Source organism: Pinus tabuliformis, chromosome 2_1 (assembly GCF_031772625.1).
Source record: "Pinus tabuliformis cultivar Carrire ecotype Pingquan chromosome 2_1, CPIR1, whole genome shotgun sequence".
Lineage (NCBI taxonomy): Eukaryota > Viridiplantae > Streptophyta > Pinopsida > Pinales > Pinaceae > Pinus > Pinus tabuliformis.
Window position 1 is genome coordinate 135,604,605 of NC_142299.1, and position 19,932 is coordinate 135,624,536.

Sequence of the window (19,932 nt, forward strand, 5' to 3'; positions counted from 1 at the left end):
ATTCTGGAAAATTGTTCATTTAGGGTGAGCTCATTAGCTAGTTCAACCTCTTTCTGTTTTTCTAGCTCCAATGCTCTTTTTAGGCCTCTGGTCCTTGGCCTTCTTCTTGGCACCTGTTCCTCTAGCTGGTCACCATATTCTCCATATGCTTCATCAAGTAAAGTCTTAGCCTTTTCAACCTCCCTCTTTGCCTTGATGAGTTGAATCTCCATGACCTCATGTTTGGCCTCAAACTGCTTGTTTTCCTGCTCATAATATGAGATGATGTATTTTTCCCTCTGCAAGTTGATATGGAGCTCCCTGATGAGTGCATCCTTTTCTTTGATGACAATGCTTGTGCTCTCACTGTCATCATGCTCACTTAGGTCAACTAAGTCAAAATCCTGCTCTGTCTCATGGAGGTCCTCCTCCTCATGTTTGATCTCTGCCTTTGTCATCTTTTCCTTACCCTTCTGTACCTGCTTTGCTGATGAAGAAGGCAAGGCCCCTCCCAAAATATGTGGGGCAAACACCTACCTATGGCCTCTCTGATAAGTGTGTGTCAAAGTGCCCAAATCAACCCCTTTAGGCTTGATGACCTCAACCTGTTCAATCTGCTCTTGCTCTCTGATTTCATCTCTGTTAGGTGAATGAATATGCTCATGAAATGGTGATGATGGAGGTGATGGTGAGGCTGAATGATCAGATGAGGATGAATGATCTATGGGCTGAGATGGAGGAATGGAGGTGGAAGGATGAGATGATGAAGGGATACTTTGAACATTCTGAGTAGATGAATGAGTGAATATGGGATTGGCTATGAAGGTACTCCATGCAATGTTGAGATGATAAAAGACTATCATTTTAATGAGGGAATGATGAAAGAGACTCTTCATTTGATCAGGCCATCTTCTCAACACTCCGAAAAAGATAGTAGGGTATATTGAGCATTTTTACCCTAGTGAAATGCAATAAAAGTCGGATGTGATAGGAATAAAGCCTAGAAAATCTACCTTCACATGAAAAATATTTCATGATAATCTTCATCATTGGGGCATATCTGTCAAAGAGGTGTGAAAAAGGAAAATAGCCCCTTCTTTCATTTCGGTACCTTGGTTTCATGTAAGGCTCATAATAATGTCTCTCCAAATCACCTTGTTTAAATTGTTTCTCCCCAACATTTGGGATTCCGGTGGCAGCTGATATAATGGCAGTAGATAAAGTAAAAGTGATACCTACTAGAGTGACATGGTTGTCTTGGAGTTTAGATATGAAGAGCCTAGTCAATATAGGATGGTGTTGGACTGCCTGAACTTGCTCACATAAATCATAACAACTTAGATATTTGAAGGATGTCACAACCATAGGAGATGCCAAGAGTTCCCTGAGATCTGTGAGCTCAAATATGTGTATCTTGCCTCCTTTGTGTGTTTTCTTGACCTCTGTTTCTTCTCTATCTGTTTCCTCTTCCTCATTGTGTGGTTTGTATTCCTCTTCTGCCATGGTGTTTAATATCAAACCCTAGGAGGTATAAGGTAGTTGGAATGTGGTTTTTTGGGAATAGGAAATGGGGAAGGGTAAATATGAAGGAGATGGGTGAAGGGATATATGTAATGGAGGAGGACACAAGGTATTAGCATGATAATGTTTTTGGGATGGGGGAAATTGTTTGCAATGTAGGGGGGTTGGGAGCCTAGGTAGTTGTGGCACCTAGGACTTAGGGTTTTGGGACAAAGGTTTAGAGGGTATTTGGGATAAAAAGGTTTAGGGAAAGGGAATGAAGGTGTAGGGGAGTGTATAAAAGGAATTAAGAGTGCAAGGGTAGTTTTGGGGGAGATCTAGGGTTTAGATATAGGACAAACACCAAATCTTCAATAAAACTATTAAAACACTTTGGGAGTGACTTAAGGAGGAAGAAACACACTATCCTTAGTTGTTACATACTTGTTTGGAGGTCGAATGCACTTTAGTGGAGTTGAGGAGCTGATTGTAGCCTTCCTGGACAAACGCGCAGCGCCAATGGGGAGTGTGCAGCGCCTCAGGCAAGCGCGCAACACCTTAAGGGAATGCGCAACGTTGGGCAAATGCGTAGTGCATGAAGAGAATGCACAACGCAAGAAGAGAACGCGCAACGCTTGCTCTGTTTTGTTGATTTTCGCCCAGAATTGTGAAAAGGGTCTCTTGTGGTTTGCTTAATCAGTGGTAGGAGGCAAATGAAGTTGAGTTTGAAGCTAAGAAGTCCTTTATAGTTGAGTGAATTTAATCTTTTAACTTTAAAGCCCACTTTCTAATGTTTCATTTCACCTTTTTGACATCTTTGCTAATTTCCTTTTTGACTTTTTCCTTTGCAGGTGGATGATGCTGGAGTTTTGGCAATCTTTACTCTTGAATTTTGCTTGGATGAAGTTGTCACATAGAGTTTAAGTGAACAACTTAGGAATAGTAACATATTACATATAATGAACATAAAATTACATAAAAAAATAAAAAAATATTACATCTCTCTTTTTAAAATAAAATTACAATCTGAAATAAAACTCATACTTTGGAATGAATATTAGAGCTCGGGCAACCGTAGTTACATGTTTGCAAATCCTTTTTAATGAAAAAAGGATATTATTTCTTTCACTCTCATGCTTTTTCTAGCCTTGTGCAGTGAATGGTGTTTTATTGGACCTTGGAGGAATGAAACCTAGTGACCTAATGGGACCTTGAATAACTAGACTTCATGTAGACTTAACTCATACAAGACATGATGAAATGAGCTTTTATAATGAATGTATGCTCAGTAAGACACTGGAATGTGGGCCTACAAATATTGATTTTTTTATAGGGAGAGTGGGATTTTGACTTGGGCTACCATTAATGAGTAAATTTTTGCATGAGGACCTAGGTGGAATGATAAAAATTTCAACATGGGACACTAATATGATATGAAATAGGAGTTTTGATCACTGATGGCAGTATGCAAATACTGACTCTAACAGATCTAATTTTATTGCCAAACGCTTTTGCTTACGAGTCTTTAGGCTATGGAGACCTTCTTGTGCCACCCCGATGGCCTCGTGTATCTGTTGGCCCTCCAAGAAAGCAAATCATTCCTTTGACTGTTCCTTGAGAAAATAGGTTTAAGCCTGCTTGCAATGATCTTTGCAATAACCTTATATGTAACATTGCACAAAGATATAGGCCTAAATCCATCAAAATTTGAGGGGTTGTCAGATTTCAGAATTAGAGCAATGAAGGTGGTGTTGAAAGGATCATGAATACGACCTTTGACTCTTGATTATTCAACAACTTTCAGAAGGTCCTCACCAATAATCTCGTATAAATCTGTGAAAAATTCATTCGTCTAACCATTTGGTTCGGGGCTTTTTTCCCTTTGGAAACTATGGAGAACTTTTTGAAGTTCCTTTTTTCAAATGGGGTCCATCAGGGATTCATTCTCTCCTTCTTCAATGAAACTAGGGAAAACTCTCGCCAATGCAATAACTTCAGCTAAATAAGCCATAGGGGGGGCCTCAAAAAGCCTCTTGAAGTGATTTATTCCAAGCTTGGCTAATTCCTGGAGGGAGACAACTATGCCACCTGCAAGGTTTTCCAACTCCCAAATAGTATTTTGAACTTTCCTGCGCTTTGCATATTATTGAAAAAACTTGGTGTTTTCGTCCCCGCTCTTAATCGAGAACATTCTGCTCTTGAGGCACAACATCTCCTCCTTGTTTGCCAAAATTTTCCTCTTAGATGTTTCAAGCTGGATCACTCTTTGTTTTGATTCATCTGAGATATATCTCCCTCCTTCGAGATCTTCCCATCTTTCAAATTCTTCTTTTATAATTATAATTTGTTATTATATTACCCCTTTTATTTTATTTTAAATTATTTAATTTTAGATTGATTTTTTTTTATAAATTATCTTTTGGTTTTTTTTTTGAATTTTTAAAATTCTTCATCTCTCACCTATATATCTATCGAAAGTTGATCAGATTTCTCGTCACAGCCACACTCAAATAATGTGATGAATCCAAAATTCTTATATCACAATTACACACTATAAAAAAAATGTCTTGTGTATTGAATTTCAGCAATCATTTCATTTATGAGAATGTGCCCTAGTTACAATGTATTCTTCGTTTGAATCCAACTAAATTGACTACATTTTAGTTTCTTATTAGTGGAATTCGGATTGTGACACAGGATGGATTTTTTTAAAAAGATGAATCCAAACTTTTGAAACTTAGCTGGCTCAATGGAGCGATTTGCTTGGTTACTAATTAGCCCAATTTATGACCAGTGGGCTAAATTGGTGGTCATACGTCATTTTGAAAAATGATATACCCCGCGGGTTCATGAATCTCTTCTCTCAGGAAGTGAGAACGGCGAAAGGGTGAACTTTGGCACCGAGCAGGAGACGGTGTGCCCGTAATTCTACCATGGAAGGACCAACTATTACCAGAACGGGGCTCGCGCGGTTGATCTCGAAAATGTCAGGACAAGGGGACGATGGAGCGGCAGCCAAAGAGAACATAGCAGCAGATTGTACTCAGGTATGGAAAACCTGCAAATGAGCAGAAATTGGCCATGGTTGACCTAAATATATATTCTCAGAAGATGCACAATGAGGCGATCATAATTGTTGTTGAAAGTATTAGTAGTCAATTATATTATTACGAGCAGCTGATGATTCATTCATTGCGAAAATTGAATATATTCAGCATTCAATCAAAGGCTTATTTTATACTTCTCTGACATGACAACATTGAATTGGATTTTTTTCATGCAGCTCATAGGGTGGACTCCGCTCGTAGAAATGCGGCGTATTGCACAAGCAGAGGGAGTAGCTGCAAGAATTGTTGGAAAGCTTGAATTCTACCAACCTTTTTGCTCTGTTAAAGACCGAATGGCCCTCAGGTATCATCTGTGCCTTCAATCAACATCACTAGATGAAGACTCCGGGCAGAATCTAGGCTGAGTTTCAGAGTCTTATTCACAATTTTAACTCATGCGTGAGACCGATTCACAAGTCCAATTCCAGTGTGATTGACTCGGTAAATTTCCCAAAGTCAGACTCGGCTTTCCCTCTATAAAAGGCACAGGAAAACCCCAAAATGACACACATTTTTCTTATTTATCTGACCCAATTTCACAACAGTACCAGTACACTTGGCTGTCTAGAATCCATGCCAATGTCGTATCATCTACGAACTTCTAGATAAGCTATAACTGAAATTTGCATTCTAGTTTATTTCTCCACTGAAATTTAAGATATTCTTTTATTGCTAAAAAAATAATTCAACTGCCAAAAGTATTAGTCGGAGACAACTTTTACTCTTCAGTCATCCTTCGAGTCCAGTTTCGTGACTTTGCCTCTCACATGTAACGATCTGACTCTGCCATTTTGTTGTTCGTTCACTGTGTGGTTGTTGCTATATCCTAAATGTGTTAAAAACCTTCTGAGCACCAAACTTATATGCAATTTCTCTTATGTACTTTTAGACATTTTTTCAGAATGCTGTATTTTGTTTGAGTTTGTGAGTTTCATTATGCTTATAGAGAAACAATCTAAATGTGTTTTGTTGGTACATTCACTTTTAGCTGCATCAATCTCTTAGGGAAAAGTTCCAGTCCCTACTTAGGTATGAGGATGTGTGGGTGCCAAATTCTAGAGAACCAATGGTTAGTTGAAGCCAAAGAATGGAGTTGAGATAAGAGCTTATAATGTATGATGGCAAGTGGTAAGTATGGAATAGGGATAGATGAGACTATGCTATCTCAATCAGGGCTTTCCAAGCAGTGCCTCTCCTATACCTATTTGACATTAGGGCTGGTCCCACTAGACTAGGATCAAAGATTAACCCCTCATTTAAGGTGAGGGAACAAGATCATGATCAAAACCCTTCTTCCTTCTAGGTCACCTTGTAATCCATGTCAAATGCCCAAATACAAACAAGCACAAGCACCCGATTTGCAAAATGAATAAAGTACCTTTTGATCGAAAGCCCACCTTTGTTCATGTGTTCTTGCCAAGTGGGTGAGAAGCATATGACTGATGCAAGTGGTAGAGAAACAAGTGGCACATAGTCATCGGCTAGTGGTGGTTGTCAAGGGTTGCTTTCTGGCCGATTGGAAGAGATGAAAGGGAGAAAAAAGTTTCTCCTATGGGGTTACCCATTTTGGTGGGTAACATATAGAACTTGTATTAACCCTTAATGATGAGGCAACTCATTGCCCATTGAGGTTGAGACATGCAAGGGTTCCTTTATGATGTAATAGAGCAACATGCGCTCAGGAACCGAATGATAGTCATAATTAGTGAGGTAGATCTCATGCTAGGGTTTTGCCCATGCAATAATTTGTATGTCTCTGCCACCTTTTGCATTTTGATATTCTTTATTTTGTTTGTGGCCACGATATGTTCTTTCTTGTTCTTTTAGTTGCATCAATCTTCTAGGGCAAAGTTTCAGTCCCTACCCAGGTACGAGGATGTGTAGGTGCCAAATCCCAATGAATCAATGGTGTGTTGAACCCAAAGAATGGATGTGAGATAAGGGCTTATAATGTATGATGTGTTAGAAATTAATTAACGGAGCAATGAAATACACAAAATATTGGGAAAACACAAATACATAAATGCCTAAAACAAGAGAGACATAGATATATGTGGTTTACCCAATTTGGGCTACATCCACGGAGAAACAACCAGTCCTTCCTTTTATATTATCTAGCAAAATGAAGAGATACAATCTACAACAGGTCCGTTGTAATTTCCTCTTCGCTCTCACACAAGGCAAAATTTCATCTATTTTAGCATCGGGGGCGCTGCCCCTCAACCCCTGCCAAGGGGGGCTTATAAAATCGTTGTCACCCCCCCTGGACCGCCCTAACGATGATTAAACAGGTGTTGTTGCTGCCCTGTTAGGAATAGGGATCCAATGCGGCTGAAACAAAAAAACCTCTAAACAATCAGGAAAATAATCAAGCTCCACATCCAACATGATGAAAAGTGGTAAGCATGGAATAGGGATAGATGGGACTGCACTATCTCAATCAGGGCTTACCAAGTAATGCCCCTCCTATACCCATTGGGCCATTAGTGGAGGTCCCATTGGACTAGGATTGAAGATTAACCCCCCCATTTTAGGTGACGGAACAAGATCACGGTCAAAATCCCTTTCTTCCAGGTCACTTCATAACCCATATCAAATGCCCAAAAACAAACAAGCATAAGCACCCAATTGCAAAATGCATAAAGTACCTTTTATCGGAAGCCAACCTCCATCCATGTGCTCTTGCTAAATGGGTGAGAAGCATAGGGCTGATGTAGGTGGCAGAGATACAATGGCATATCGTTATCAGCTAGTGGTGGCTGTTTGGTTGGCTGGATTTGAAGAATAGGAGAAAATTTTCTCTGATGGGGTTAACCATTTTGGTCTATAACATCTAGCTTCAACTGGGACATGAACTCACCATAGAGGGCATGATCCATGTGTACTCAAACGAGGAGTTGATGAGAACTCCAACAATCCTTGGGACTGTAGACTTCTCACCTGCACATTGCAACAAACTTGTTTGGGAGCATGTGCACTGGGTGTAGGATATTGCCCATGTTTTATCCTTACATAAAATTAAATTAAATCTAAATGCAATCTATTCTACATGAAACATGATATGAATGTTATTAGAATGCATGCTCACATAATATGCAATGCACCTAAACTACCATGCATGCAAGCCTGCAATGTATGACCTAGGTATAGTCATATAACAAATGTAACCAACATATGATTAGATCATTACCACACCTTTTACCCCTGTGATTAATCATGATATAGAATGAGAAAGCATCACAACCATGAATATAACATTCACATTTTGGATCCCAAGGGTGGGAGGCGAGAAAATAAGATGACCACAAATCATGAAAAGGAATAATGGATGAAGGGGAAAAAGGGAAATCAGGTTTACATTATCGAATTTTTCCTTCAAGCTTGAATATGGAGAAATCAATGATTGAGTTCGGGAATTTCTTCTCAAAAGCTTTCTTAGGCATGCAACTCTCACCGATGTGCTAAGGGACATGTTGGGAGTGACATGATGAGGGAAAGGGTTAGCAGGTAGGAGCTTGACCACTAGGCTACTCATCACGACTATCACATTCAAAAGGATCAACCAATGTTGGTTTATCATGCTCAAAATCCATGTGACCTGAATATGATTGAGGAACAATGACAGGAAGATCTAAAGGTGGCTCAAATATATCAACTATCATATCTCCCGGATCATATGGAGTATAGGGTGAGACTAGGTCAATATCATAAATCAGATCCTTGTCAAATTGATGGCTAGAACTATCCCATTTGTCTTCTCCTATATGCAAGAAATTACGAATGTCAACCTCCAGGTAATTAATAGGATCTCTATTTTTAAGGTCTTGAGGAGGCTCATCATCAATCATAACACCTATGGGATGGGTGGGGCTATCTTTAACTCCATTAGCCAAAGAACAATCTTCGTCATGATCCTCACCATGCTCTGCTTCAAAATAATCTTCAAGATCCTTTTCAATGCTAACATCTTGATGATTTAGAAAGGATTCTTCCTTTTGCTCATGGTGTTCCTTTTCAAATTCTTTAGCACAATTAACGTGGCGTTCCTTTTGGAGAGCAAACTCCAAGATTTGACAAACTTCTTCATTAGTTTGAAACTTGGTCCTTTATACTATGGAAATTTTCCAATCAATATAGCGAAAGAGGGAATGTTCTCGGGCTCGCATGAATTGTCAACCCTATCTCTGTGCTTATATTTGATAGAGATAATAAACCAATGTTGCACGAAGCGGGAGCGAAGCGGAAGCGCGGAGCGCAGAAGCGTCATTTTCCAAAAATCTAGGAAGCGAAGCGTCCGCGGAAGCGTCTGCTATATATATATATATTTTTAATATTTTTTTGCATTTATACTCAAAACAAACATCCCAAATACCAAATTAATTGTAGAAGACATGAAAACATGCATATTTTTGCATAAATCAAGATAGATATGGCATCCATGATTCCATTGTAGTTACTAGTATGTACAACAATCATCTATATTCTAGCTATTACAAACATACATCAAATTTTTAAGCATATTATAAAACATAAAACATTTAAGCATATTATAAAAGATAAAACATAGAGCATATTATGATTTATCTAGCAAGTGAGCAACTGTCAACATTTGTCATGTCCAAAATTCAAATAATAATGTTTACAAAATATGTCACTTGGTCACCGCCAAGCCAAAAAGGTTCAAAATTCAAATTCACAAGTCTACAAGTCTAATGAGTAATCTATGACAAAAAGTAGTAGATTGTGAATATATCTACTAATCTCTCCTCCTTCCACCACGAATAGAACGTGATGGCGGGCCTCCACGTGGTGGCAATGAAGAAGATGGTCCCTGTGTAAGTCGTGGCACTGAAACTGATGAAGAAGAACCCCCTGCTGTTGGTGTTGAACCATGGAACCTAGGAACCAAGGGACCAGATGGGGGTGGGGGTGGTGGAATATCAACACGGTCATCATCATCCTAGAATCGCTCAAAAAATTCATGCAAAAAAAAAAAAAAACACTAGTTAACAAAAAAATTAAAAACATGAATTAGAGAAATGCTTTATAAGGGAAAATTGGAAAATTCATACCACAATGGACATACCTGGATAAAAGCATCCTCTAATTGCTCTAGTCGCAACACTCCATCCTCCAAATTGGGCTCCTCTGGATTCTTGTCCCAAATCAACAAGTCTTTATTAGACTTTGCATCTTCACAGTAATGGGACAACAATCGCAAGTTGTAATGAACATAAACCAAGCTCTCTGCCCGGTCTAAATTCAACCTGTTCCTTTTAACACTGTGGATGAAAGAATAAGAGCTCCAACACCTCTCTGCAGAAGAAGTGTTTACCACCTGTGATAGCACCCGCAATGCCAAACTCTGTAGAAGTGGAGTACCCCCTCCATGCATGTTCCACCACTCAAGAGCAGAAAAAGTCTCTCGATCTTGAATTGCATGCATGCTCCCAAATGGACCAGTGTTGAGCGTATAGTTGCTCACCTGTCTCCGTACCAATGCAGCCTCCTCCTCATCAGGGATTAATCTACTCAATGCAGCCATATATTTTTCGTGAACCTCTCTATCTTGGTGTGGTTTTTTCCTGCTTCCCCCCCCAGGTGCTGGTGTTGAAAGCCATGATGGATGATAGTATTTAGGTGTCAAAACATATGCTAATGCATGCAATGGAATATTTAGCATTTCCCATCGGTTTTGCACCTCTACACGAATATAATTGTACAAGGTGGTATCTCTAGGCTCAACAATGTCTTTAATCTGCCCCAACATGCTATCCATTTGCTCATACACCTCCCCAATTACTGGTCGATCTGAATCTGCAAACTTGATCATGTAATAAATTGGTTTGGTGAATTGCAAAACATATTTAACCTGTGACCAAAAGTAACTGTCAAGAACAGTGTCCTTGACTGCATTAGCACCATCTGTGTCAGTGTTAATTTCATCCCATGTTTCAGCACACACCAGATTAGTTAAAGCTTGTCTCACCCTCACTAGCCGCCTAAAGGTGAGGTAATAACTAGCAAATCTTGTCTTTGCAATTTTAAGCAATTGCAACTTGGAGTAAGTGCCATAGAAGTAGTTTACCCTTGTATGCCCTGTGATGAATTTAATGAGCTACTTCCCTTTCCTGTAAACCTCAGCAATCCACCCACAATCTTTGTGTTTCACAATATCATGCATCAAAAGGTTCAATGTGTGAACCAGGCACCCAGACCAAAAGATGTGTGGATGAGTACGCTCAATAATTTTTCCTGCTGCCTTACAATTTGCTGCATTATCTGTGATCACTTGAACCACATTATTCGGACCAACATCTTTGATTGATTTCAATAGGAGATCTGCAATGTTTTGTGCAGTTGCACTGATGGAGGAGGAGTCATGACATGCAATAAATACTGCACCACTAGAAGAAACACCAAGAACATTTATCAAATGTTGGTTTCTAATATTTGTCCACCCATCTGATACAATGGATACCCCAGAATCCACCCACTCATGTGTAAAACGTGTCAAAGCTCTTTGAACCTTAGCTTTTTCTCTTTCTAATAACACTGTTCTAGCTTTCTCATAGTTGGGGGCCTTGTATCCTTTTGGGGCTTCATTGATGGCCTTTACCATGTCATGCCAATAGGGAGAGCGAAGCACATTGAATGGTACACCGCAAGCACAAAGAAAACAGACTATCTTTCCATCCACATCATCCCTCCCAGCAACATTAAGGAAATCCCCTATTGTTCTTCTACCTCCAGAGGTTGCAGAAGTACCATGAGGAGATGGGCAACTACCAAATTTAGAGGTTGTACTTGATTCAAAATGAGTTTTTTGTTTCTTGTTTTTTTGTTGTGCAGCCATCTCTATTTGGATGTATTTTCTTCTTTCTTCAGTTGAAATGTTTGGGCAAATTTGTACCCCCACAGAACCCTTTTTTTCATCACTGTCCAGCACCCCACAAAGATGCCTCCTCAGACGGGTATATGAACCACAATATGGTTTTCCTCCATGACAACCATGAGGGCACACAAATTTGTAAGATCCACCACCCTTTCCCCCATCAAGTTTGGTCACATAGTTCCACAAGGGTGTTGATGTACCTTTCCCATCTTGTGCTTCAGTGTCCCCTTCAAGTTCATCCCCTTCCTCTTCAAACCCTTCCTCCTCATCATACATTGGGTCACTACTATTAGGACCAAGTTCATCCCCTTCCTCTTCCCTTCTATTCCTCACCCTTGCCATCATTAAAACCAAGAGTGGAATGATACATAGAAGCCAAAAGAACACCATCTTGGAATATGGATATAGGTGGTGGACAACCTGTAAATAAAGGAGCAAGTAGAAACAATGGGAAAGAGTAGGAGAGGGAGGAGAAAAATACAATTTTTTTTTCAAAAAAACAAGGGAGTTTGGGGTTTGAACTTACCTCTTTAGCTCTTGTAGATGAAGTCCTCCAAGCTCTTGCTCCAAGCTCCTCCTCCTTCTCCTAGCTCCTCCTTCTTCACTCCTCCAAGCTCTCCTCTCTTCTCCTCTCCTTTCTTCTCTTCTCTTCTCTTCTCCTCTCTTCTCTTCTCCAACTCTCATAAACTCAAAGTGAGAAAATGAGGAATGAATGGGAGCTTTATGCTTTTCATTCCTCACCCTAAACTCACCCTAACCCACCCCCTCATTGCTAAGTTAAGTTAACTTTAAAAAAAAATTAAAAAAAATGAAGTTTTTTTCCTTGGCCCGCGCGGTTTTTTCGGAAGCGCTCCGAAGCGCTCGTGAAGCGTACGCTTCCGGGCCCGAAGCGTGGCGCTTCCGGAGGCCCGAAGCGCCCTCCGAAGCGCGCTTCGGGGCCCACGCTTCTCAAAAACCAGGAATCGCTCAAAAAATTAGGAATCGCGCTTTGGAAAAGTTGGAATCGCGCTTCCTTTGGCGCTTCCGGAACGCTTCCGTACGGGACGCGATTCCGGCCTAGGATCCCGGGATCCGGGGGGGGGGGGGGCGCTTCCTGCAACACTGTAATAAACAACTCAATGAGAACGTCTTGATGAACCACATTGACCCTCGATGCATACTTGATGAATTTTGCTATGTGATCGACTGCTGAAAGTGGATCACCATCAAATTTTGGAATATATTCATATATTTGTGCTCCAAAGTATTTGGATATCTAGGGATCCATGTGATATCTAAGGCCGGGAATGATTGCTCTAAATTTGGCTGAACCATTGAGTCTTATATCAATGACATTGAAGTAGCCAGGGTGAATTCAAAAATTGCCTTTAAAGATGCTTGCTTCACCCTACAAGCATTGAAACTTTGAAATTCAATGAAAAATTAGGGCTTTGTTCTTCTAATGGAGTTGCCAGAAGAGGATCTATCTTGTCATTGGAGATCTGCCACTTCAAAAGGAATGAGGTTTGAATCCTCAGATTACAGGGAGGTAGACCCACTTCCTCCCGAGAACTGACGCCAAAAATGTTGTTGCAAAACCTAGTATGCCTTGGAGAAGGGAACCCTACGAGGCAAGAACTAGACTAAGTGACAACAATGGGGTGATGGCCCTTTGTCACTGCAGCCAAAACCCCTTGCTTTTTTTGGATTTTCACCAATGGGAGGAGTCTCAGTATATGCATAGGTCACCTAATCAGTATTCTACATTTGAGGTATGAGGTGACACAAAGAAGCCCCCAAGGGAAAGACACAATTTAGGCACAAGGCTCCAAGAAGAGGCAATTTGCTTTCCTTGAGGAGGCCAAATTAGGGCGATATAAGACCTAGGGTTCCATCGGCAGGTTGAAAATTGGGATGCCCAAAGGTCAAGATGACAAGAAAGGGTTTCATACAATGTACTCCAGCAGGGATATGGCACATAAAACCCTCAAGAAACCCCCAGGTTGAAGCTAAAACCAAACTTGGGTTTACCCTAGGGCAAAGAAAATTATGGATGAAATTGGCGTGAATGGTGTTGAAAATAGTGTAGCTTGGGAGGTACTCCCACAAGCCTTGACTACTAGGTTTGTGAGGAGAAAACCCACAAAGATGGACATTTGTGGGCAAAGTACCTGTTGACCACTAGAGTGGTACTTGATGATTATATGAAAGACTCCATGCCCAAGGATGATCTAGAGGACACATGTACCATCAAATATCATCAGTCGACAGAGTTTTTTAAACTCTACTTCTATTTTCTCATAATCTTTTTTGTACCTAGATTCCACACCTTGCGGGGAATTGTGATAAGTGATACTAGTGATGATGAGTTTTGAGTCTGTAACAGGCCTAGGATGTTGGGACTCGATTCGCAAACGAGTACACCTTGGAGTGTTTTTTTTATCTGGTTAATTATCCCTTCTTTTTCAGAGGCGGATAATTTTCTGGGTTTTTTCATTCACTTTTTACTCCAAATTTAGGGTGACGGTTTGAAGGTTGAGCCCCTAACACATCTTAGTGTCTAGAGTCGATGTATATTACCATACTAGATCACACAAAAAATTTCGTGGAATTTGGTTAGGTCTAGGTAGTCATTTTTTAATTTTTTAGATTTTCTGCACTGCGGAAATTGTTAATAAAATTGTATTTGTAATGTAATAAGTGATGTCTAGAGAAGTTGTATGGGGTATGAGTAATGAATTTTCACCTCTCACTCTCAACTTTTTAATATGACACACTTTGAGGGGTTAAAAGTGTGTTTTTAATTCTCAAAACCCACTTTTCCTAAGTTTAGTGGGAAATCTGACAATTAATTAAGCCAAAAATTAAATAAATGGAAAAAAATAAATATCCACACATACTAAATGTTGTGGAAATGAGGTGGAAAATTATGGGGGAGTTAAAGTGAAGTCCCAAGGCGATGTGAACTCCTACAATCAAGGTGTTCAAATAAAACCGAATTTCTGGCATTAAATGAGAAAGTTGCTTACTTGGAAATTCGAATTTGTGAAGTTAATGCACATTTGGGAGGATTTGAGAGAATATTTGTTGGAGATTTTTGTGGAGAATTGTCCCCACATGGGTTACCACCCATATACACTTGTCATTCCATCATAAAATTCGAATTTGGCACATAAGGGAAGAAGAAAATGATGTCCACTTGCCAGAATTCGATTTTTACACTTGGCATTGGAGCTTCATTCAACAAATTTGAATTTCTCTTTGGGATTGTCACCTCATGCCACTTGTTTAATCACTTCTACATTGGGACTGGCTCCCATAGTTCTATATAATAGAGCTTTGAGCTCTCATTTGTAATATATTGTTACCAGCTATTGTGCTTGCGGAAGTGCTACTGCCTTGTACACTTTCAGAAATATCAATAAAGACTTTGGGGTTTTATTCATGAGGTGTTCCTCCTTTGGGAGTGTGATGAATTGTTGATCATTGGTATAATTCCTTTTACTCATGCTTTGAACTAATTTGTTTCCATATGCTCTTGTAGATTTGTTAATGTCAAGCTATCTTGCATTTGACATTTCATTTAGAAGTATGCTCTAAGTATAAAATGCTTTAGTTGGTTTTAAATAAATCTCTAGAGTTTCTTATCATTGTTTATTGTCAAATCTATATGGAACTAATTCTTGATTGAAGTTTTGTAGAGGGAACATCTTGTTGGGATCACAGAATCAAGCGTGAGGGGGCTTCTTTGGAGAGACCAACCCACTCTTGATACATTCTTAAAGGAGCTCTCATTTGTTCTTTGAGCCTTCGTAGTCTTATCTTACAAAGTGGCTTTGCAGGGTTTTGGCACATAGCTTGTACACAAGCCGAGCACTTCTAAATTTAAATATTTAAAAAAAAAACATTGTACTTCATTTCTTTCATTTGCTATCTAAGAGCTGGAAGATGGCTAAGTAAAGAGCGAGAGTTTATTCTCACTCTTTAGCTTAGCGTTTTGTAAATTATAATTGTACATGTATAATTTATCTTGTTGATTTTTTCACTAATACTTAACTTATTTTGCAGTCATTGTTTGGATTGTTTGCTAACTCTTGTGTGGTAGATTTTGAAGAGCAACCTTCCGCAACATCTAGCAAGTGTTTGCAGAACCTTTGGAAAATGTTGGGGGTTCGATTTCCAAGGATGCCATGAGCCTTTTTGAGATTTATTTTGGCCAAGTTGAGTTCACTAGAGGGCTGCCCATTTTCCTCTCTAAGCCGTGGGCATTTGGAGGAAACTCACACCTTGTTTACCTTGCATAAGTTTTATGAGATATTGTCACTACTTTCTCAAGAAAGGAGGTCTAGTGTCCAAGTTTCAAGCAATTATTGTAAGGACTTTCCTTGAAGTTTAGTTGAGGACTTTGAAGGGCCCTCTTCTCATTGTAATATTAATAAATGTTCTAATTTGTTTGTGCGAGCTTAGGATTTCTCCCATGGTATCTTGACTCCCATTTAGAGGGAGTCTTCTCTTGGGTGAATTGACATTTGCATGGTTTAAGCTTTCATACTTCATTCACTTACATGCATGCTTTAATTGGAAATTAACACAACCTCACTATCACATTTCATTAAGTTAAAGTTTTTTACAATTTCATTTGAACTTTGCATTCTCTATCTCATTGTTGCTTGAAGCTACAAGCTTACAATTTACTTTGGACAATTCATCCTTTACATGCAAGCATTTATATTCTTAACAAACTTTGATTCCTTTCCATTTACCTTTGGAAATTGTTTCATGAGCACTTGAATACATGCTTCAATTTTATGCTACTTTGTTATCTTGAATATTGGAGCAATTTATTGTCATTGTTTATTTGAAACAAATTTTACTTTCAAACAAATTACTTGTATCATTTTAATTCATTGATGAAACACATGTAACACTTGTAAGCTAATTTTATTCCTCTAATTGAAGTTATAATTGCAACTTATGTTGAACACTATTTAATTTTCAAGCATTGCAAATCAATCGCTTTGAAACATTTGCATGTAGCATTATTTTAATTTGGGGAATTAACACAATTTGCATTTCATCTAGGGATTTTAGTGTAGGAAGGTCCCAAGCTTCATTAAAATTTTACCTCCAATATAAGTTGGTTGAAGTAGACATCTTAAAGATCTTCTACTCCTCTATTAACTTCTCACTGTGAGATCCATATCTTTGGGCGAGAGTGAGGTCTGAGGATTGAAGAGTTAAATTGTAATCTTGTTGTAGAGATAATTAATAAAATTAAACAAGAGCACTTTCCATCACATTTACTTTACTTGTCTCTTGATGGTTTGAGTTTTCATACGCAAAGTCTATTCCAAAAGCAAGTATTGTAATAATTTCAAACAAGTGCTTTCTTTTCATGCACCAAGTCTAATTGCATATTGATGTCTTGGTGTAGCACTTCCTTTCTTTTACATTTCCAAGTGAATTACTAATTTTTGGGTTTTGGCAAGATATATTTCACATGTTTTGATTTATAAAGTTGATTATCCCAAAAGCATTTTGTATCTTACATATCTTGTGCTAACAATTCTTATTTACATTTCAGGGTTACTTTGCTGTCTCTTTTGAGAACATTGCATTTTACTTTGAGCAAATATATCTTTAAATTGTTGAGTAAATTCCTTATTAATGATTGACATTTTTTTTTCAAGTTGTTCATTTCATATTTGCTCATAAATCCTTAAAAGTAATCCATTTTCACTATAATACTCTCTTAGAAATTCACATCTTTTAACTTAACTTTTCATTAGGGACCACCCCCCTTAGGTAACATTGGAGATAACTCAAACGGAGAGAGTTGGGATTAGTGTGACAACCCTTTATCTGAGTTCCTTGCCACCAACCACACCTTGTGGGGTTGAAGGCTTTTCTCACTAACTTGTAGGTAGGTGTAGGCGACAGGGTCAACAGTACCCAAAATGGAGGTTTTGGACCTAAAGTAGTGGGTTTAGAACATGAAAATGGATTTTTATTTATAACATTTTGGTGTTTGAGCATGTAGGATTAGGTTGTTTGGGTGCAAAGAGACATGACCCTTGGGGTTAGTTAGTCACCCCACGAACACTATAAATATGTGAGACCTTGGAGGTCATTTCATCGCATCATAGTGTCTCATCCTTGTGTGAATAGTAAGCTAAGAGTGAGCCAAAAACTTCAAAAGGAGCCAAGCTGAAGTAAATCTAAGGACGTGAAGATCTCTAGAAGAAGGTTAAGCTAACAATTTTGTGTGTTTTTTGAGCAATCTGAGTTATAGCAAAAGTTGGTCGAAGTTTGTTCTGCTCAAGAAGGAGGGCCAAAGCCTTGTGGAAGAGGCCGAGACCTTATTCTGCCATATGTGGCCATAGAGGGCCTCAGGCCAAGTACATGAAGGCCGACAGAACCTCAGGCTGAGTATAGTAAGGTTGAAAGGCTGCAGGTTGGAGTAGATCACATTGTGAGAAGGTCAAGACCCCCGTGAAAGCTTAAAATCATGAGCAAAAGAAGACGAAGTCTGTGGAAGAGGTATAAAAGGCTGCTATTTTGTGTTGGAAGGTTGCTGAGCTTATTATTGAGTTTGTTTGGTAAAGGAGGACCAAACAACAAAGTTTTGGCGCTGGTAATGTATAGTGACAAAAGGAATTGTCCATTGTGAGCAGCTTGGCATGCAGAGAAATTAAAGGAGCTATTTCCCTGTGATTTTGGAGGCAAAGTACAACCAGGTAACATGCAACAAAGAAGGACTAAAAGTGTTAAATTTGGCAACGTCAGGACAAATTTCCCTTGAGGGAAACCCTAAGCCCCAAGAAAGCCCAATGTTCCCCAAAGTGAATTACGATATGTAAATTGTCTTGGCACTTCTTCTTTTATTTGATATAGCAAATTCCATATTGGACAAAGGAAATAATCTTTAAGTCGACCCATAAATGGTTCTAGGTAAAATTAAGTGGAAAATATAATTTGTGTAATGACCCACCTACAATTACCAACAAAATGTGAATTTTAGCGTGCATACGAGGCATGCATATGATAGCTACATATGCATGCAAAGTATGTACTGCACTAGTATACCTACTAGTTAATATTGAACACGTCTAAGTACAGGGTAACGAATTAATTGTTGAAGTACTAGGTAGATACATAATTCACCATAATGTAATGAATATGTAGAGTGGGTACTTATTAAGTATACGAACACTATAAATGACACTAATCAAAGCACTATTCAAATAATATACATATCAATAAATACAAAGGATTGTATAAAAAAATAAAATTAAAATATATATTATTTGTTTTATATACTAACCAAAATAATTATATATTTTACTTTACAAAAATACAAATGTAATAATAATAATTATATATTTGACTTTACAAAAATACATATATAATAATAATAAATATATCAAAAGGATAAAGAACATAGATATTTTAATAAATGTAATTCTCTAAATAAAATATATGCAATAAAAATTTGTTGGCAAGCATATTTATTAAAGGAAAAATAACCAAATTCAATGGAATATAACTTAGTTATATAATGACCGCCTCTAACCAAAAGGAGAGAAGGCTCGAGAAGGTAGGCGAGTGACGGCGAAAAGAATCGAGAGACGGTGTGAGGAAGGAGGCTAACAACAAGGAGGTTGGGAGATGATGGGTTTGAGCATATAAGGTAGTCAAAGAGGCCAAAACGGAGGAAGGTGAGACAAAAGAGAAATTTCCAATAGAGCCACAGAGATTGAGCCTAATTATTCTTGGAATTTTGGGTACGGGGGCCAGAAGATTTGTCTTCTGGATCTGGGGATCATATAGGTAGACCCCATATAGGCTGGGAGGTAAAAGACGGTTTGGTAACTGCAGCAGCAGGAACAACCACAATCCGAAACCCTTTAAATTGGTTCCAGGTATTCTTCTGCAATCTATTTAAGTTCAATTTCAAATTTTTACTGTCTGGATTGGCACAATTTAAGGAGAAATTTAGTTCTTTTGGCTAAATTAATTAAAATGGGCCTTACACTTTGGTATCAGGGCCGGTTTCGAACCCTTCCGAACCTTCTAGGCTCTCCGCAACTCTAATGAACTATTCCAAACTTCAAATTTACTTGCAGTGAACTATTATGAATGCCAAGTTTATTTCCACTGAGCTATTTTGAATTCCATACGATCTGTTCCTGCGAAAAATGAGTGCTCTCTTCCAATAGGGCTAGTTTTATGTCGTATCCATTATAATCTTTTGTTTGACCTTGCAATAAGAATTCCGAGAAAGTTTTTTGAATGCTTACTGGTTGATGCCATTTCCATTTTTCTGATTCTCGATTTAATTCTTTTGTGTCTATACTGTCACTTCGTGGTCCTGTGATACTAAAGCATAAGTCTGCCATTTCAATTGCACAGAGTTTGCAAACCATTGATTGTTGTCGGTTTGACATTATCACTTCCAATTGTTATTTTGGT

At 38.6% G+C, this 19,932-nt stretch overlaps 1 protein-coding gene across 2 annotated transcripts in view; it reads left to right on the top strand.

The window, feature by feature from the left end:
* Positions 1-4,193: 4,193 nt before the first annotated feature.
* LOC149199137 (cysteine synthase-like) overlaps positions 4,194-19,932 on the top strand; it is a 155,066-nt gene continuing 139,327 nt past the window's right edge. The window contains exons 1-2 of one of the 2 annotated variants that reach the window (XM_089402313.1): positions 4,194-4,526; positions 4,763-4,890. In XM_089402313.1, coding sequence (XP_089258439.1) covers positions 4,413-4,526; positions 4,763-4,890 — 242 coding nt within the window. In that variant the 5' untranslated portion in view covers positions 4,194-4,412. The remainder of the gene's footprint in view (positions 4,527-4,762; positions 4,891-19,932) is intronic. The other variant, XM_089402312.1, reaches the window with a different exon arrangement.